The 21,626-nt window shown below is 42.1% G+C and overlaps 2 protein-coding genes across 6 annotated transcripts in view; one reads left to right on the top strand and one right to left on the bottom strand.

The window, feature by feature from the left end:
• Window positions 1–21,626, bottom strand: part of FBXL13 (F-box and leucine rich repeat protein 13) — a 150,442-nt gene that overhangs the window by 54,120 nt on the left and 74,696 nt on the right. For all 4 annotated transcript variants that reach the window (XM_069977951.1, XM_069977978.1, XM_069977968.1 and 1 more), the window contains 2 exons: window positions 15,347–15,476; window positions 440–538 (listed from right to left, as the gene is read on the bottom strand). In XM_069977951.1, coding sequence (XP_069834052.1) covers window positions 440–538; window positions 15,347–15,476 — 229 coding nt within the window. The remainder of the gene's footprint in view (window positions 1–439; window positions 539–15,346; window positions 15,477–21,626) is intronic.
• LRRC17 (leucine rich repeat containing 17) overlaps window positions 15,271–21,626 on the top strand; it is a 33,605-nt gene continuing 27,249 nt past the window's right edge. The window contains exon 1 of one of the 2 annotated variants that reach the window (XM_069977991.1): window positions 15,271–15,406. The gene's annotated coding sequence lies outside the window, so the exon portion shown is untranslated. Of the gene's footprint in view, window positions 15,407–15,932; window positions 16,005–21,626 lie in introns of those variants that run through there. The other variant, XM_069978001.1, reaches the window with a different exon arrangement.

The following is a 21,626-nucleotide window of genomic DNA, read 5'->3' as shown; positions in this document are numbered from 1 at the left end:
CTTATTACAAATTTAATTAAATTTTGCATAACTATAGTATCCTTAGAAGTTTAATTTTACTGGGTTTTTTTCTAGAAGGTCAACTTGGTTCATATCTGATACAATTTTAAAAGTTTTTCTTTAGCAAGAATATGTGCAGCAAATCTGCAGATACTTTGCTGTTCCTTACATGCCTATAGATGCCTTCAAAAGAACATGTATCCACGCAACATAAATCTATATACTCAAAACATTCGAAAACATCGATATATAATGTGGAACATATTTTATCCAGATGTACTCAGTCTGTAAATGAGGTTAACACAGGTCCACTGGCTCCAGAACCCAAATCTTGGCCCTGACACAAATCACACATATGAAGAGAGCTGGACTATACTCTGAACATGAAGAACGAGGAGCACTGATGTGATTGACAGGAAGTCTTGCAAGCGTTACTTACTGTGATACAACTGTCTGTCAGGGTAAACATGTCATTTATTTTTAGGTGTTGAAGAGAAGTACATCCATCAGCTAAGTATCTGAAACCATCAACTGAAATCTGAAGAGAAAGAAAACATTGATCATTTTTCAGTCTATGAGGACATTATTGCATAAGCGCACAGTTAAAAAATGTAGCACCAAAGCTCAATTTAAATCCATTGCATGATGCTACTCACATCCCTTTTAATAGTTCAAACATTAAAACTCCTAAAAAAACCCAATGCTGTACCTTTTTAGTCACGGCTCTCTGCATGTCAGCGCATAGTGCTGGGATAATTTACAGGCAGAAAGACCCATTGGTGGCTTCTCTGCCTGTCAATCATTCTCACACTGCATGCTGACAAGCAGAGAACTGTGACTAGTCACGGGCAGCTTCCAGTCTTGATGACTAGTTGCTGCTCCTCTCCCGGCCTTGTGCAACGTAATAAAACATCTTTTTCAGGTAGCTGCACAGATCTATATGGTGCTGCTAGGAACCACATCAGCACATTCATACTGATTGGTTCCCTTTAAATTAAAAGCTAACAAATTCATCACATAAATTATCAAATAGTTTTTATTAACAACAAAGCTGCTAATTTAGTAACTGCAGTGAAAACTCTAGGCGGCTATTACAACATATTATGTTTTATTAAAACATTTTCTGTTAGTAGTACTGGTGAAAGTGGAGTCTTTCAAAATTCAACACTCTACAAGTATACAGCCAGATGCAGGATTAATTTGATACAAAGTAATTCATAACAGATTCCTTGTTTTTGTGCTGTCCAGTAAACGGCAAAAAAAGTGTAGTAATAAAATGAACTTGGCAGCATGTATGCTTTGTACTGAAAGAACTCCCTCAATTTCATTAAAGCGACTCTGTACCCACAATCTGTCCCCCCCAAACCACTTGTACCTTTGGATAGCTGCTTTTAATCCGTCCTTGGTCTCCTGGGGTGTGTTCGGCAGGGGATGCAGTTGTCATAAAAACAACTTTTAATCCTGCAGCGCTGTGTCTAACGGCCGGGGCTTACATTTGTATATGCATTAGGCTGGCACCAACCTCTCTGTCCTTCCTCCCCACCCTCCTCATCATTAGGAATGATCCAGGAACATTTACTGCTGTTTGAGCTTTGCACAGGTGTATTAACGATCCAGCCCATGTTCATTATACACACAGGTGGGGAATAGGAAGCAATCTGCCTGGAGCATTCCTAATGATGAGGAGGGTGGGGAGGAAGGACAGAGAGGGTGTGCCAGCCTAATGCATATACAAATGTAAGCCCCGGCAGTAGACACAGCGCTGTAGGATTAAAAGTTGTTTTTATGACAATAACTGCATCCCCTGCCGAACGGACCCCAGGACAGATCTTGGATTAAAAGCAGCTATCTGAAGGTACAAGTGGTTTGGGGGGTCAGATTGTGGGTACAGAGTCGCTTTAAGGGTAAATTCACACGGGCGGATCCGCCGGGAGTCTCACGCACGAAATCTGCAGCTAATCTGCAGCTAATCTGCAATACACGTATTAAAAATAATAAGAATAATACATGTATTGCGGATTAGCTGCGTGAGACTCCCGTCGGATCCGCCCATGTGAATTTACCCTAAAGAATCTAGATAAACTTTAGTTCAATAAACTGGCTAATGGTGCATTTACACAGACAGATTTATTTGACAGATCTTTGGAGCCAAAGCCAGGAACAGACTATTAACAGGGATCAAGTCATAAAGGAAAGACTGAGATTTCTCCTCTTCTCACATGTATTCCAGGCTTTGGCTTCAAAAATCTGTCAGATAAATCTGTCTGTGTAAACGCACCATTAGGCCTCATATACAACTGTTTTAAGATCCATGTGGTTCTGCATTGTGCCCCCTCCCTGTGCATTCATGCAACAATCTAACCTTTTCCCTCACGTACAAATAATATAAGGAGGGTAATAAATGAAAGAAATAGCTGACTAACTTATCTGAAAAAAAGAGCTTTAAAAATTCATATTGCTAAGGTTCTGCTTGCACTGGTGTTATCCCTCACCCCACCTTATTAAATTCTAATGGGTCAGACTGTAAAACAGCAACAGAAACCTAATGTAAAAGAACTAATGCAAGTGTGAACATAGACTAAACATTTAACCCCAATGAGCCACAATATTAAATCAAATTGCCTTATATTGTGTAGTATTGTATTGTGTAGTATTTGGCAAAATCATGGCACAATTATGCTATATTACCACAGTTGTGCAGTAAAAGCCAAATGCATCAAAAGTGTAACAAAAAAAACATGTGCAAACACAGTCTAAGGCTAAGTTCACACCATCAAAATGGTGGCTGTTTTTATTGGAAGGCCATCATTTAACTGCAAATAACAGCCATTATTTGTTGGTCATCCATTAAAAACAGCCACCAGCCAGTCGGTATTAACATAACCTAAATGTGTGAATATAGCCTACATGTGATAAGTTTGTATTACAATTTAACAATTGTATTACAATTCACTGTCATTGAAAACAAATAATGCATCAAGAAGGAGTTGTTGGAATCAAATTAATTTTATGGAGGAGATTTATCAAACATGGTGTAAAGTGAAACTGTGTCAGTTGCCCCTAGCAACCAATCAGATTCCACCTTTCATTCCTCACAGACTCTTTGGAAAATGAAAGGTGGAATCTGATTGGTTGCTAGGGGCAAATGAGCTAGTTTCACTTTAGGGTATAAACACACACACCATATACGCAGCGTATTTACTGCTGCAATACCCAGCAAATACGCAACAAATACGCAGCAGATTAGATCTAAATAACTGAGCACAGCATCAAATCTGCACCATCAAATCTGCTGCAGATGTGCCGCGTATTTGCTGCGTATCTGCTGCGTATACGTTGTGTGTGTTTGTACCCTTACACCATGTTTGATAAATCTTCCCCTATGTGTGAATGTAATGATGATATACTGTATATCAGAACATTGTAACCTGTGCTGTATGCCCAGTTTGTAGTTTTGTCATGAAAATAAAGATATAGCTTCCTGGAACTAAAATTTTTCATATTTCAGTCGGAAAAAAAAGGTTATAACATGCATTCTTTTAAGTCCTTATCAACAACAATGAAACTTGAATCCACATTTTGCCAATGATAACAAAAACTTTCTCTCTGCTAAGCACAATGTCTGGGGGCAACAACACAATGTACAGGGGCAATAACCTTTTGCAGTAAAATCACAGAGAATAAGAAGGTCGTTCCAAATTCATTACTGCAAAACTGTATAGCTACATTCCATGTAATTGATAATTAGTTTACTACTGTATATGCAATTGGCATTTAACCTCATTACATGACATAAGAATGCTTGTAATAAAGGAAGCATACCATTAAACTTGTAAACTTGGAGAATGATTTTCTTGTTTTGAATGAAAATGGAACCTTACTCCATTTAGGCCAGTCTCACAGCAGACATTTAGGGCAGCGGCTGCCACATTTCACAGCAACTGGGCCTGCAGAAGACGGGAGGCCCGCCCAGGAATTTTTGTCACAGATCCCCAGGCGAGTGTGACCGTTAGCTGTGTATATGCCTTTAAGACATGCACAAAGTTTGAGAGAACACTGTGCGAGAGTATAGAGCAGGGAACAGCATCAGTGTATCTGCCAGGCTGTCTTAATGGGAAGCTCTCAGAGTAAGGGTATGTGCACACTACGGAACCCGAATGGATGACCTGCTGCGGATCCCGCAGACCCCGCCACGTGGCCATGTGCATCTCTGCCTGTGCCATCAGTAGTGAATTATAATAGGTCCTTATCGGGCGGTAGCCCGGGGCCCTGAGCTCCTGGGGGGCCCATAGCCACCCAAAAAGAGTTATACTTTCAGTTGTGTTCTGTCTCCTGTTTTTTTTCCACAATTTTGCACAATTCAGGGCATCATTGCATTATCTATCCTGTACTATGAACACCATGCTAGTGTTGCCATAGTTAGAGTGGGGGGGGGCAGGCTTGGTGGTCAATTCGGGGCCTAGGGTAAAGTTAATTCGCCTGGGTGCCATAGACTCCATTCTATGCACAGGCAGATTCCACCGTCCACCAGATGAATGAAACTGTTCATCCTCTGGACAGACGTCGGAATCTGCCCGTGCATAGAATGGAGTCAATGGCAAAGGCAGAGATGTGTGCAGGCATGAGCAGGGGCGAGCTGCGGAATCCATGGAGAATTCCAAAGTGGCCATAGTGGACATACCCTTAAGGCCCTATTACATGAAAAGATTACCTGGGCAGCCCCCCGTGGCCACCCCTGCCCTCACCTGCTTGTTGCCACCTCGTGTAATTGCGGCTGCAGCTAGCGGGGAAACAAGGAGCAAAGTAAAGAATATAATAGTAGAGGTTACTAGAATGTTCCAGTGGCTGGAATTAGCTAGGATTAAATTAACAAAAGTAATGACTGCCTCTGGAAATCTTGAGCACTTAGGAGCTGTCATCTCCACTGTAATTACATATTATGTCCAACGTTCGCGACAATATTCATTTTACTACTTAACTGCTACTAAACAAATTATTTACAATAATAAATTATTCTATGACTCTAAATGCAATATATGCATTAGCTTATTAATGCCATGTGTCTGTTTCTAAAGAGCTAAATAGCTGGTACAATGTAAAGAACAGCAGATTTACTTGTTTTGGAATATAATGAAAAGGAAACATGCATTGAAGAACTAAGGACAAAATTTTAGGAGCAGGAACCACAATGAAAATGAAGAAATATCTGCTTTAAATTCTCTCTAGGATAACCAAATAAAATAAAGATATTGAGGAATGATCTATGGGATAACCCCATAAAATACATATAAGGGGAAGCTAAGTAAACTGCTGATGGGAGAAAACTGTTTTCCTGACCCTTTTGTCAATGGAGAAAAAGCTCAGGGGAAACCCTCAGAGTACTCCTGCAGATATCCAGACCAGAGATCAGCCTCTTATGCTGCATTGGTGTCTGGTTAAAGGCACTGCCGCGCATTTACTTTCCTCCAGCTGGTCCAGTGAAACACTAAGAAGTTTAGGCAGGATTGCCTCCAATACAGTATCTTGCCTTTTTCAAATAACTGGTGCGGTGCAAGAAGCAATCATAGTACCACATAATAAAGGAATCATGGCACTTGCAAGTTGCTTTGCTCTTGTAAGTTTTATTGCATCAGGCTGCACCAATCTGACCTATAGCGGTCTTTGTCAATAGCTGTTGACAAAGACCGCTACAGGTTGGAAAATGTGCAGCTTGATGCAATAAAACTTACAAGAGCAAAGCAACTAGCGAGTGTTGGGATTCCTTTATTATCTAATACAAAGAATCACTTTCAGTCTCTAATTTCAGAAGTTAAGGATGAAGAAATATCTGTAGTCAGGGTGGTCGCACTGTCTGATTTCCTCAGGGGTTCACTGGACCATCTGTAGGAAAGTGAAGAGCCTTTAATTGGGAACCAGTACACTTTAGGAGGCTGGTCTCCAGTCTGGGTGTCTGCAGCAGTACTCTACTTTTCACCCATGGACAGAAGGGTCATGAAAGTTGTGTGGAAGAAGATCATGATGCCACTTGCTCATACATCATCCAGCTACATTCTACTGTCTAATACATAGAGCACCATGTTAAAGACCTGAACAACTCAGGGAGACACAATAACATCAGGATTAGGGACTCTCTAAAGTTACCCAGGAGGAAGATCTGCTGGCCACTCTTGACAGAATTTGACAGAGTGCATTAAGCCCCAAAGCCAAAACCTATTTTAGGAACTCCTAGAGATATCATCTGCTGCATCCATGATTAAAGCCGAAAGTGACTCTACCCACAATCTGCCCACCCCAAACCACTTGAACCTTCAGATAGCTGCTTTTAATCCATCCAAAATCTGTCCTGGGGTCCGTTCGGCAGGTGATGCAGTTATTGACCTAAAAAACAACTTTTAAACTTGCAGCTCTGTGTCAAACTGGCATGGCCTAGAGTGTCTGTGCCCTAGGCCTGGGACAACCTCTCTGTCTCTCCTCCCCGCCCTTTTCATCATTAGGAATGCCTCAGGCAGTTATTCTCCTATTTTTCACCTGTGTGAACACTGCACATGGGCTGAATTGTTAAGACACCTCTGCAGTGTTTACTGCAGAGGAATAGAAAAAATCCTGCCAGTGGCATTCTCAATGATGAAGAGGGTGGGGAAGAGGGACGGAGGGGTGGTGCAAGGTTAGGGCAAAGATACTCTAGGCCACGGCAGTTTGACACAGGGCTGCAAGTTTAAAAGTTGTTTTTAGGACAATAACTGCATCACCTGCCGAACAGACCCTAGGACAGATCTTGGATTAAAAGCAGCTATCCGAAGGTACAAGTGGTTTGGGGGGCGGGGGGCAGATTGTGGGTACAGAGTCGCTTTATAAGGAACAGATTATGATTAAATCTTTTGCAAAATTGGGTATTTGTCTAACTCCTACTTATACCTCCCTATATGCAGCCAACTTCCCCCGCCTCTTCAGAGGAATAAGGACTTTTTTTCTCTATAAGTGGAGGACCCACTTTATTTCCCTCCTGGGTCACATAGCTTCAGTAAAGATAACAATATTACTGAAACTTCTTTGAGACTCTGTCTATCTAAGTCCCTATCCATTAATCTCCTAATCTACTATGAGCAATTTTACAGTTTATTTGGGCTTCTAAACATCAAAGGTTACTGAAAATGGTACTGAAGAGTAGTAAGACCCAGGATGGCTTTCAATCCAAAATACTCACCATTAATATTGGCAACTTACCTCTGCCACATCTCTTTGTGGTCCAGATACTCTGCTTGTAATTAGACAGAAATAGAAACTTGGTGCTTGGCACCTACTCATCAAAACTCCTTTCTATAGTGTCCCTCCCCTCTTCTCCAACCCATCCATCCACTCCATTGCTGGGTCCTATAAACTTTACAAGACATACATGTGCCACAAGGTTTGGGCTATACTCCTCAGCATCCCCATTAATTTAATTCCTTATTCCCCTTATCCTTTATGTCAGGATTGAGTTCATGTGCTTGGTCAGACAGGGGGATATTTTAGTCTGCAGATACAGATACTCACCCACTCCATTTTTAAAAAAATCCCTATCCGAAAATTTTTATCTACCTGGGTTGGAGTACTTTACGTACCTTTGTCTGCATTATTAAAATGGTATTATCGCCAGGACCCCTTTTTGGTAATGCCAGGGAAAGGGATGGGTGAAAAAAAAACAACATTCCCTTACCAACCTGGCTCCTACATTCCGCCACTGTGGTCCCTAGGTGTGTGGCTGCTTTCTTGTCTTGCAGCATGATGTAGCAGGTCTACTCAGCCTTTCAGTCACTGTAGCGGTGTTATTGAATGGTTGAGCAGTTCTGCTTTGTCACGTCTCAAGGCCAGGAAGTAGCGGCAAATCTGGGGACTGGAGCGCCGGAATATAGGCAAGAGTTGAGCAGATAAGTGGATGTTATTTTTTTGACCCACCACCTCCTGGGCAGTACTAAAAAAGGGGTCCAGGTCATAATACCTGTTAATGATGCAGACATAGGTATGTAAAGTACTCCAACCTAAGTGGGTTAAAAAAAAAAAAAAGAAGGGAGCGAGTAAGTGGTTCTACTGTACCTGAGTTGAATAGTCCCCCTGTCTGTGGTTGTACTCCACCCCTCCGATCCCCGGGTGTGCGGCCACTAGAGTTTTAGTAAAGGAAAATTTGTAGCCTATGCAATCCTTTACATTCATCATACCGAAATTATGCAGCAGGGCACATGAGCATGTAGCTACACCTCTGTTTGACATGTATTTGCTGATAGGAACTAAAACTGTACAGTAGAGATGACCCGATTAAGTCAGATTTACTGTCAATTCACTTGTTCTGCGATTCGTTAACCAAATTAGTTAAACATGGCGGTCGCATATCATAGGTTAAGGTTCTGTCTTTTGGCGGGAGCAAGGGATTATCCATAATCCCTTGCACTCTTCCAATCACCTGCAAATCCCACTGTGATGTCAGCAAACCCCTCACCGTCTTTATAGGGTGATTAGCTTCCTGAAGGCGAGGAGTCGGCCGTGTGTTTAGTGGACAGCTGGATCTCAGCAGGCAGTTATAGCAGAGCAGGGAGATTTTCTGGGTGACTTTATGTAGGAAGTATCAGTATCCAGTTTACCAAGTAACTTGGTGCCTGTTGTGCATTATATGAAGTCACTAGGAGCAGTGAAGGCAAAGTCCATACTATTGACTCACTGGGCGCTGTAAACTCATAGGGGGACATTTATTAATTCCAGCTTTTCCGCACCTGGCTTAAAAATGTCCCTTTGCTGTGACTTTGCTGATTTATGTAGAGGCGCACTGCCTCTACATAAATCCCATGTGCACCAGCGTGTGCGCCGAGGAACCCTATATTTCCTTTTCCTTTTTTGTCATAAAAATTGATAAATTAAGCGGACCCAGAGCCCGCTCCCCCAGTTCTACCCCCGCCTCCCTGGCGCCGCGGGCGGAAAATGTCCCAATGTGAACATTTATTCACAAAACGGTCATTTGCAAATAAATTTATTCGCATCTGGCCATTTTCCATAAAAAAATGCAACTTTTATACCAATTTGCTTACATCATTGAATTGAGTGTTCAACTCCCAAAGGTACTGGGCGCACTCAACTCATAGGGGGAGATTTATCAAGCTGGTGTAAAGTAGAATTGTCTTAGTTGTCCCTAACAACCAATCAGATTCCACTTTTCATTCCTCACAGATTCTTTGAAAAATGAAAGGTGCAATCTGGGGGCAACTAAGACAATTCTACTTTACACCAGTTTGATAAATCTCCCCCATGTGTTACACCAATTCGCTTACATCAGTGACCAGGGGTGGCGCTGGGAAAAAAGATCCTATTGTTAATGAGTGAGATTTGTCTGCACTTGATTCGCAAATTTTATACAATCCAACCCAAATTTTGCGAACCCCGCGAAAGGATTTTTAGCTGCTTTGCTCACTTCTACTGTATAGTCTAAAGGAAAGAAGGGAATAATGGGAAGAATTACATAAGGTTTAGGAGGGAAGGGCTTTAATATGGAATTTAAGACAATAACAAGGAGATACTATCTGTGCATCAGGTGTTTAGTCTCCTGTACTCATAATAGAAACAGTTGTATTCTAGTCAGGGATCAAGTGTTGCAGCAATAAGAATATAAAACTTAAGTGCACAAAAAGAGTTTCTGTTTGTTTTCTACTTTGGCATTGCTACTGCAGTCCAGTCAGCATGGAGCTTTGCAATGCATTAGCTGTATACTCCAACAGGCCTTATTACGCCCCCTGTCAGCCTGCAATATATCATAAAGGAGAAATGGTCTGTTTTACGAATACTACCAACATGTGAAAGATAGATACTTACAGGGCAGTATTGATCACACTTGGGAAACATATTTCACAGAGAGGGAAAACTCCTTAGGATCAAGAAAGTCAGCATGTGAAATACATATGCCAATTAATCTACAGCGTAGAATTATTAGATTATAACAGAGCAACTCCAATACAGATGTATTGTCTGTCAGAATAGTAAACCTGGGTCACTTCATATCACCTATAGAACGTAATACTCTTTTTCTTTTGCCTTATGTTTAGCAGACAATAGCCAGTATAGGTGGATGATTTGAACTTGCTAGTACTGAATGGGGATCACCAAAGAAATACATGGTGACACATGTCTTTTAGCTTGCTATAAATAGACTATGCTTTACACAAATACACAAATGGCACCCTTTTGGGGTTCATAAAACTTACATATAAAATAAAGCAGTGCTTCTCAAACTGTAAGGCCGGCCTCACCAGTGAGGCGCCCCCTATTTGCTGGTGAGGCCCAGCTGGAGAGCCAGTTTTCACAAAAGTTACTATAATCTAAACAGTCCTTTTGCTGTTCGCAAAAATCTTCATTTTAGTAACATTATTAATTTATTTTGTACTTACTTTATTAGTGTATAGAGCTTGGGAGACAGGTGAAAGGTAGCCCTAGCATTATTTTCAGCTTTTAAATGGACTTTCACCGCAGATAGTGAGGCCCTGCCTTGGTCAGTCTTGTGAGGCCCAGGCACCCTCTAGGTCAGTCTGGTGAGGCCCCAGTTAAAAAAGTTTGAGAAGCACTGAAATAAAGTGTACATTACACTAATACAAATAATATTTTAACTACACTGCTCAAAAAAATAAAGGGAACATTTAAATAACACATCCTAGATGTGAATGAATTAAATCTTCTCATTAAATACTTTGTTCTGTACAAAGTTGAATGTGCTGACAACAAAATCTTACAAAAATCATCAATGGAAATAAAATGTATTAACCAATGGAGGCCTGGATTTGGAGTCACACACAATTAAAGAGGAAAAACACACTACAGGCTGATCCAACTTTGATGTAATGTCCTTAAAACAAGTCAAAATGAGGCTCAGTAATGTATGTGGCCTTCACGTGCCTGTATGACCTCCCTACAACACCAGGGCATGCTTCTGATGAGGTTGCGGATGGTCTCCTGAGGGATCTCCTCCCAGACCTGGAAAAAAGCATCCGCCAACTCCTAAACAGTCTGTGGTGCAACATGGTGTTGATGGATGGAGCAAGGCATGATGCCCCAGATGTGCTCAATCGGATTCAGGTCTGGGGAACAGGCGGGCCAGTCTATAGCTTCAATGGCTTCATCTTGCAGGTACTGCTGACACACTGCAGCCACGAGGTCTAGCATTGTCCTGCATTAGGAGGAACCCAGGACCAACTGCACCAGCATATGGTCTCACAAGGGGTCTGAGGATCTCATCTACCTCTGGTAAGCACATGAAGGGCAGTGCGGCCCTCCAAAGAAATGCCACCCCACACCATTACTGACCCACTGCCAAACTGGTCATGCAGGAGAATGTTGCAGGCAGCTCTCTCTCCACAGCGTTTCCTGACTCTGTTATGTGTGTCACGTGCTCAGTGTGAACCTGCTTTCATCTGTGAAGAGCACAGGGCGCCAGTGGCAAATTTGCCAATCCTGGTGTTCTCTGGCAAATGTCTAGCGTCCTGTGAGCACAACCCCCATCTGTGGATGTCGGGCCCTCATACCATCCTCATGGAGTCGGTTTCTAACCATTTGTGCAGACACATGCACATTTGTGGCCTGCTGGAGGTCATTTTGCAGAGCTCTGGCAGTGCGCCTTCTGTTCCTCCTTGCACAAAGTTGGAGGTAGCGGTCCTGCTGCTGGATTGTTGTCTTCCTCCTCCTCTCCAGGTGTACTGGCCTGTCTCCTGGTAGCGCCTCCAACCTCTGGACACTCTGCTGACAGATACAGGCAACCTTCTTGCCACAGCTCACATTGATGTGTCATCCTACATGAGCTCTACTACCTGAGCCACTTGTGTGGGTTGTGTAGTCTCATGCTACCACGAGTCTGAAAACACCACCAACATTCAAAAGTGGACATCAGCCAGAAAGCATAGGTACTGAGGAGTGGTCTGTGGTCCCCACCTGCAGAACCATTGCTTTATTGAGTGTGTCTTGCTAATTGCATGTGAAATTGATTGTCAATCAGTGTTGCTTTCTAAGTGGACAGTTTGATTTTCATGGAGGTATATTGTGTGTTTAAAGTGACTGTACCACCAGGCCCAGGCTGAAGCACTGGAGGCGGGCCAACCCACCCCCAGTGGGAAGAAACCCCAACCCCTCCATGACGTGACTCCATTAGAATCAATGGAACCCTATCATAGTCTGGGCCTGGTGGTACAGTCACTTTAAGGGTGCATTCACACGTACAGGATCCGCAGCAGATTTGATGGTGCAGATTTGATGCTGTGTTCAGTTACTTAGATGAAATTTTTTTGAGCAGTGTATTTCAATTTAAGCCCTTAGTGATCAAACTTAACCATTTTGTTCAGTCTTTTTCATCATTGCATTCTAAGGCCTATAATGTTTTTATTTTTATTGTTTATTTTTTTTTTTCTAGTGAGAAAAGTACTTTTTACTGGTGCAAGCTTAGAGTTTACATAACGTATTATTATTATTATTTTTTTTTTTTTTTTGGGGGGGGGGGTTAATATAAAAAATGAAGATTGTTTCACCTTAAATTTATTTTCACCTTAAACAAATTAAATTTGTTTTCCCCTTAAATTTATGCCATTTAAAGCCTGAGGACTGCTTGAATTAAAGCATAGTCATGACAAACATCATATGATATATCATATCAAAGGTCATATAGAGAGGTTGTGGCATTCAGTAAAGAAAATAAAAGTACAGTTTATTATAATATTCCAGTGACTGGAATTGGGTAAGATTAAATTAACAAGGTAGTGACTGCCTCAGGAAATAAAAAAATATATATACAGTGGTGCCTTGGATTACAAGCATAATTATTTCCAGGACCATGCTTGTAATTTAAATCACTCTTAAACCAAAGCAAATTTTCTCATAAAAATTAATGAAATGTAGAAAATTGGTTCCAGACCCCAAAAATAATGATTTTTTTAAAATCTGAATAACATGTAAAACAATTGAAACAAACATTTAAAAGCGGATGAATATGTCATATTATAAGTCACTGTACAGAATAGCAATCAACATGTGCAGTATAATGTATAGTAAAGTGCATAAACCTAGGAAAACAGCAGCAGTTTATACAGTATAGAACTGCAGATCCCCACAATGCTGTCAGAGGTCTGCATGGTCACATGACAGCTAAGGGGAAGGGGGTGTGTTCGTCATGGACCAACCAGGAAGTGAGAATCACAGAGCTGTGTGGGAGCCAGTGACAGAAACCAATGTGTGTGTAGCTGAGTTTGAGTGCAGGCACATTATAGCAGCAGTGTGTATAGCTGATTGTAAGTGCAGGCACATTATAGCAGCAGCAGTGTGTACAGCTCAATGTGAGTGCAGCATATTATAGTGGCAGTGTGTATAGCTGAGTGTAAGTGCAGGCATATTATAGCAGCAGTGTGTACAGCTGAGTGTGAGTTCAGGCACATTATAGCAAGAATGAAGAGATAGGAAACACAAGGGCTGACAGACACTGCAGGGAGCATGAAGAAATGAGCAGATGTGGGCAAAGTAGCACTCTCTGTCCAGGGAGAGAGGGGTTACAGCTATGGAGAGATTACCTCCACAGTCCTGTCCCCTGATGCAAGCCCCAGCCTTAGGTGAATCTGCTATGATTTGGAAGGTGAGGGAGACTTCCTGGGTGAGAGTACATTGCTGTAGACCACTGTATGTAGACCCTGCCCCTCCCCCACATGCCCTCCCACCCAGTACAGGGAGCTCTTAAACTAAAGCAATGTCCTTAAACCAAGTTACAATTTTGAAAAACTGTGAGCTCTTCTTCCAAAACATTCTTAATACGAGTTTCTCTTAAAACAAGCTACCACTGTATATATATATTTTTTTGTCTTTTCTTAGCTCGGTAAGGGACTTTAACTTGCAATCCTCTGATTGCTCATATAATATACTGCACCACTACTTTAGTGCACTGTATTATGCCTGTCAGCACTATGCTAACAGGCAAACTAAAAGGCTGCACTTCTGGTACAGCTGTATAAAGGCATATGCATGGCAAGTCTAGGGGCCTTTATACTCCAGGGAGAATATTTGAATATGGCTTTCATAGCTTATGTCTTTTCTGTCTGTTTTGTATGTTTTTAGATTAATACTCCACAAGGCTGGCTTCACAATGCCTTAAAATCTTGGAAAAAGGCCAATAAAAACGTCATGGCGTTTTTTTTTCCTTTTTGCAGAAACGCCAGTGGCCAGATGTTAGCTGGGGGTCAATGGAAGTTCATGATATGCCTTACACACATTACGTTTTTTTTTGGGTGCCATTTTTCTCTACTCTCTGACGTTTTTGTGGCTCTTTGGCAGGTTTTTTAAAACACAGCATGTTGAGGGTGTGGCCTTTTTTTGGGCAAACTGTGGAGTTTTTTCTCCCACTTTAATGGTATTGTTCTGGTTATGTCAAAAACGCCATTGCTGTGCATATGGCGTTTTTGTCACCTTTTGTGGTTCAGCAACTAGGTCATGTGATACCAAAGGGGGAAAAAAGTTCAGCACACTAAACCATGAAAAGGTCATTCACATATAAAGTCAAAAACGTAAGAAAAAATGCAATAGAAAAATGCATGCAAAAACACATTGGCAGGTTTTCTGGTGGTTTTTTTGGAGGCCTGAAAAACATCACACAAAAAGTATGTGTGAAGGCACCCTCCCTGTTAATTGTAGGCTGTAAACAGGAAACCCTTATTTAAAAGTGTGCCAGTAACTCTTCAAACTATCCTTATGTATTTAGCAAAAGTAACCACCTAAAATAAGCACTTGCAGTTGTAGAAACAAATGACAAAAGACAGCCCCGTCCACCAAACACCAGACAAGGTCTCCATTAACAACATACAAGACGTTGTTACATCCACTGAGGATCTGATGCTTATTTCACACCTAATTACTCAAACCTAAGCAGGCAGCAAGGTTTCATGAATCCTTTTGTTACACATGGCATTCTCACTGGAAAGGGAAATGTTTATGTAACAAAAACTGTTTGCATTTTTCAATAAAATTTACTATGTTTTTCCTATTATCTTTCTAAACTCATTCTTCAAAAAGAAGTAAATGTGAATGCTTATTCATAACAAAGGGAAAAGATTTGGAGAAAAGATTTAGTCTTTTTTTCATTACCCAGTAAGTCTTCGCTGTTTATAAGCATGACAGTGCCTTGGAATTCAGCCAGTGCATATAGTGCTGTGCCTAAGGAGAGCCTAAGCAGCTGCAGCCTTGTAATTTAAAACCGCTCAAGTTTCCTGAAGGACCAGCACTAGTTGGATGCACAATGAGAGCGAGACACCCTTCCTCGCTCCAAGGATTCCCTTTCTGTATGCATGAAAAGAAAGCCAAAAAGACCAACCTGAGTGCAGCCGGACAGATCTAAATAGATGATCTTGTGACAACCTTTTCCAGATCCCAGGTACTGTAAGCCTTTGTCTGTAAACTTTCGACTGTATGCTACACTGAGATACTGCAAGTTGAGTAGGTATCTAACAGGAAAACAAGACAACAGAAATAACAGGAATACATTAATCAAGTTCTATAAGAAAACACTGCAGATAGAAGCAGAAAACACTCGGTGTAGAAACCAGTTCATTGTTATGAATGCCGATCTCATTGCTACAACAAACTGTTAGAGAGCACAGTGTAGGAGTTCTTTTATGTTTCTCAGTATGAGCTGGAAATGCATTTCAAGACACACCAAACTCCAAACCTCCTGTGTACTTACAAATGTAATGGTTTGCAGAAATAAACTTTTGACTGGAGTTTCCCTGTAGCAGACTCAATGAAGCAGGAGGTTTAGTAGGAAGGACTATTCACAAACATGGATATTGGAGCAAGCTGAACAACCAGTACTTGAACATAAAACAAGATCTACTATGGCTTCTTTACAAGCTCCTTTTGTGCCAGGGGAGCCAGTCTTTCCTTGAGATGCAAGTCTCTGCCAATACACCTCAATTCACTTTTTTTATGACTCAACCTAAATAGCTGTGGATGTATTCTTAAAGAAACATAAGGTATGCTAGCAACTGGCAAAAACTTATTCGTTTTTGAATGTTTAGTACCTCATTTATGAGCGGTAACTGACCATGATACATTTGTGTAACCAGCAGTTCATTGTCTTGTCCTGTGGAGGATGTGACTTACATGCTTTTTACATCTTTATGTAAAAAAAAAAAACAATTGCTAACACATTACTAGGTTCTACACTGCTATCTTCTGCTAGTATATTGTAAATGTTTATATAAAAGTAGTCAAAGCATAGCTGTATTGCAATGCACTTACTGAACTGGCTGTAATATGTTATTAAGAACTGTAGAAAATAAGAATACTCTATTGTCTACTGACCAGTAAAAATGTGAAGGTTGTTTTTCACAGAATGTTGTCTTAAACAGGGATTGCCCATTTACTAGCCATGAAATATATCCTGTTCAGTAGACATTTATGCTATTTTTGGCAAACTATACTTATAAAATATCACTGTGGACTGCTGTGCATTTGGAACATGTGTATCTTAATGTTTATTTTATGTCTGAATAGCCTGTATTAAGACATTCAAATATGGTGTCATTAACAGTAATGTAGATACAGGAAATATTTTTTATAGTATAAGAACAAGAAAGTGTTGTGCATTTTAGGTTGCTATAATTAAAACTGAGTTTCCAATTAAAAGAATCCCAGTTAGGGATGGTAAAGACACCAATTTACTGAACATTTATGCCAACAATAAGGGTAGCTTCATACGTACTGGATCCGTTTGGAGTTTGCAGCAAAATCCGCTGCGGATCCTGGTAATGTTAAGGTCTATGGGGTTACATATCGGCAGTGGAATTTTAATTCCACTTTGGATATGTAAGCCGGACCCTTTAACCCCCACCTCCCCCAGCCCGCAGCCCCCGGCCCGGATCATACATTACCTGCTTGGCGCCACGGCTGTGTGTGAAGCTCCCACACACAGCCACGGCGCCTCACACACAGCCGCGGCGCCGAGCAGGTAATGCTCCGGGTGCAGGCCGGGGGCGGCAGGGGGTTAAAGGGCCCGGTCACATACTGGCAGCGGAATGAAAACTCGCAGCATGAAATCAACTGGTGATCCGGTACGTGTGAAGCTACCCTGTGGCTGGGTTCACACTATGTATATTTGAGGCTGTATTTGGTCCTCATGTCAGGTCCTCATAGCAACCAAAACCAGGAGTGGATTGAAAACACAGAAAGGATCTGTTCACACAATGTTGAAATTGAGTGGATGGCCGCCATATAACAGTAAATAACGGCCATTATTTCAATACCACAGCCGTTGTTTTAAAATAACAGCAAATATTTGCCATTAAATGGCGGCCATCCACTCAATTACAACATTATGTGAACAGAGCCTTTCTGTGTTTTCAATCCACTCCTGGTTTTGGTTGCTATACAGCCTCACAAATACAGCCTCAAATATACATAGTGTGAACCCAGCCTAAAGATTATTTCAGTTTACAAAACTTGACTCCTACTGCAAATGTGCGATACAAATTCTTTGGCAGGGCCGATTCTAGGTTTTCTGCTGCCTGAGGCGAAACCTGAAACAGTTATCACCTGTAGTGTAGTGATGTCTGAAGCATATAACAATACCTGCAAAGTGTTTGCAGTCCTGACTTCCTTGCATTCTATGTCTGTGTCCAACTATCATTTGCAGGTCATGAGATTACTGAAGTCAGAGGTGTGTGGCAGACAGTATAATTTATGGCCACTCCCTAAAATCTGCCGCCCTTCAGAGACTCTACAAATCTGCCACCTGAGCAATAAACTTATTTTGCCTCATGGCAGAAACGGCCCTGGTCCTCAGAATATAGTAATCAAATATTTGTACTAATTTTCCCCATAACCTCTTATTGGTTTAAAAAACAGGGGAACATAAATGAAGACTGACGTACTTGCATGCCTCTTAGTGAATCCTCTTAGTGAATCCGGCCTGACCTGCGCCTGCCGTAGAGTGGGTACAAAAATCTACATCTGCTCCTGAGCAGATGTAGATTTCTGCAATGATTTACGCCTGCGAGCAAGTATATCTGCCATGTATATAGGCCATGCTTCCTCCCCACCTTGCTGTGCCCCCCTACCCGGCCATCAGGCAAGCGCATACGGCAGACGTATGCCAGGTAGAAGTAGCAGATCTGCACCTGGCGCAAGGTTAGTTTATGTCCCCCAGGATGTTTAAAGCTCATCACCTAGCGTTATAACCTGTAGCTCAGCTCCAGCTTAATGGTCAGGCATGCTCAGTAACAGCACTAGTAGTTATAGAAGAATGAAATGGCATAGGATGGAAGGGAGTTATAGGGATGGAGATTTGCTCCTCAGCAACCAGGGAAACACAGAGGGAAGAGAACAGCCTCAAACAGATGTTAGCAGTGCTGGATAAGAATAATTGCAGTTTTCTATGCACATAGACTGCTGCTAAAGCAAAGCCACACTAGGAATGAGTAAAAAGGAAGCAACATTAGAAAAGGGGCGGGGATTTCCTCCCACTGGGGGTGGTCCAGCCTGTCTCCAGGGCTTCAGCCCGGGCCTGTGTCCAGGAATAGAATGGTGTCGTACGCGGGAAAAGGGCTGCAGTTCTAAAAAAGGACCACAGCACCGGCACTGTTCCATTGATAACCTACTCTTAAAGAAAATGTACCTCATGTAACATTCTCTTTAATCCCTTCAGGATCTGGCTAATTGTGTCCTTAAAGGACCAGAGCCTTCAAATCTGACCTCTCTTACTTTATGTGGTTATAACTATGTGATGCTATAACTTATCCAAGCGATTCTTAGTTATTTTTTTTATTTTTATTTTTTTAAATTTACTCCTTTTTTTTTACCGTCCCACTAGGGGAGTTAACTATTTGATTGTCTGATGAGATATAAAATACACCACAGTGCCAGTGAATTATGTCTGTAAGATGCTTGTATTTTTTAAATCTGTATCTGCAGCCCCTCTACAAGGTCATTAACAAACATTAAAAAAGTGGACCAATACTGACTCCTGCAATTCCCACTTATAACTGTGACCTAATCAGTGCATGTTCCATCAATTACCACCCTCTGTTTCCTATAACTCAGACAGTTACTTTCTCATTTATATATATTTTCCCCTAGTCCCTGCATCCTTATTTAATGTACCAACTTTTTATATGGCACAGTATCAAATGCTATAGAAAATATACAGATACATAACATTTACAGCCTCTCCCAGGTTCATTCTATAACTCAGTGCTTCTCAAACTGTGAGGCGGGCCTCACCAGTGAGGCGCCCCCTAGTTGTTGGTGAGGCCCGGCTGGGGAGCCAGTTTTCACAAAAGTAACTATGATCTGCACAATCCTCCAAAATCTCTATTTTTGTAACATTATTAATTTATTTCATACTTGTTTTATTATTATCTAGAGCTTGGGACACAGATGAAAGCTAGTCCTAGCATTATTTTCAGCTTTTAAATGGACTTTCACCACAGATGATGAGGACCAGGCACCCTCTTGGTCAGTCTGGTGAGGCCCAGGCATTGCCCTGGTCTGTTGGGTGAGGCTCCAGTAGAAATAGTTTGAGAAGCACTGCTATAACTGACCTCCTCATAGCTGGTGCTGGGTTATAAAGCTATTTTCACTACGATACTCCCGTATCTCATCTCTTAGAAAACCCTCAAATACTTTTCCCACAATAGATCTTTGACCTACAGGCCTATAATCTCCAGTATCACTTTTTGACCCCTTCTTGAATATTGGCTTTGCACCTAGGCCTAGGCTGTCAATGAGTAGTTACTAGTGATGAGTGAACTTGCTGAATGTTTGAGTTTGCCAATACCCAAACCCAAACCTTTAGCATATGACTGCAGCGGCTTTCAGGAAAACATGTATCCCTTGACTCCCTAGGGTTGCATCCAACTTGTTCAGCCCCCAGGAGTCAAATACTGAACATTCTGGTTCAGCTGAACCTGAACATTCGGAAAGTTTGCTCATCACAAGTGGTTACCTCTGTCACCTCTGGCAGCCCCCCGGACCCACCCCACTCCTGGACAGGGCCCCACATACATACCTGCTCCTGCATGTCCTGCAGTGTCCCAGAACATGCAGACTACTACTCCTATTATGGCCATTTCTCTTGCCGTGTCAATGCCTGTTCTAGTAAGTGTTTGCACTGCAACTGCTGCTGGTTTTCCCCTAGTATTCTCTGGTATTGTGCATTTTCATGTGTATTCTCATGTGTTCCTGTGTATTACAGTGTACAGTGGTATGCAAGGCTGTTGATCACGTGACCTGTAACCATGGTTCCTCCAATGGCCGACTAGCTCTGGCCAGGAGCAACCATGTGACCTCCCACTTCCTGCTGACCAGAGAGTTGAGCCCCGGCTTCCAAGCAAGGAGGTTGTGTGGTTCTATCCTCTCCCACAGAAGAGTGACTAAGTCTGCTGCTATATACCAGTCTTCGGCTGTTTCTGCCTGCTCAAGTGACCGGATTCTTCTCTCTCATCTGGGTGTCATTCCGTTATCTCTCCTCATCGCTGCAAGGATTCACAGCAAGTATTACTCTCAAGCTAATCCACCCAGCAACGCTATTTCTCTCATACTCCTACTCCCATCATCCGGCACGTATTCTCACAGCCTATGCAGCACCACTCCTGCTTTATTTGTCAAAGCCTGCTATATACCCGGTTGCATCCGGACAGAACTGTTGCTACTAGTTACCTCATCTATAATAAAACCGCTGTTACTGAACCCTGGCATTGGTGTCCACTAACTGGTGCCCTGACTAGGTGCAGCGAGGAATCGCATGCCCATCATCACCCGCAGATTCCACAGACCGGCCCTACAGCTGTGCCGCCCTCAGGCCTATACCGTGACAAGTATAACCCCTGCAGCTGCCCCGGTCATTGCCCGCTCATAACACCAGCACTGCGGAAGTGGCCCCCAGGGGCCAGGGCATCGCAGTCCCACTCCCAGTCCCACCGTGAAGATGAGTCCGATGGCCATAGTAAATTACAGGGGTGGGCTGCCTGGGGTGACAGATTTGTTGACGTGGAGAAAAAAAATATTTCCTCATCAAAAACCTGTACCACCAGACAGGGAGACAGGGAATTATACAAAAAAGTGACATCCCAATTAATTTCTATATGGTAATGATCTAAGTCTGTAGGAGACTCATGGTGCAGCACTTTACATAAGCATTAGAGATGAGCGAACCTCGAGCATGCTCGAGTCCATCTGAGCCATAAGGCTATGTGAAAAACAGGGATATAGTCATTGGCTATATCCATGTTTTCCAGACAATGTTAGAGCTTTATCCAAGTTCAGCAGCCCCCGCTAATCAAATGCTGATCGTTCGGGTTCGGATGGACTCGAACCCGAACGCGGTTCGCTCATCTCTAATAAGCATGTATTTTGTACATGTGAACATATCCTTAGGGTTAGCAGTCTACCTGCTGAACATAAAGTTCAAATTAAATGTTTATTTTTTTTTAACCATAGTAGTAAATGCTAGTGATATGATTTTGATGTTAGCACCAAGTTGTAATGCCATGACCTCCCTAACGCCACCAATTAGCAATAACATTTACACCAGTGAACAAATAGAAAGGGGTTGTAAGAGCCATGTGAGACCCCTAAAGCATTGCATAGGAACACTG

The sequence above is a fragment of the Dendropsophus ebraccatus genome, chromosome 1, assembly GCF_027789765.1.
Source record: "Dendropsophus ebraccatus isolate aDenEbr1 chromosome 1, aDenEbr1.pat, whole genome shotgun sequence".
Taxonomy (NCBI): Eukaryota; Metazoa; Chordata; class Amphibia; order Anura; family Hylidae; genus Dendropsophus; species Dendropsophus ebraccatus.
The sequence above is the reverse complement of the archived record's forward strand: the minus strand, read 5'-3'. Positions and strand labels throughout refer to the sequence as shown.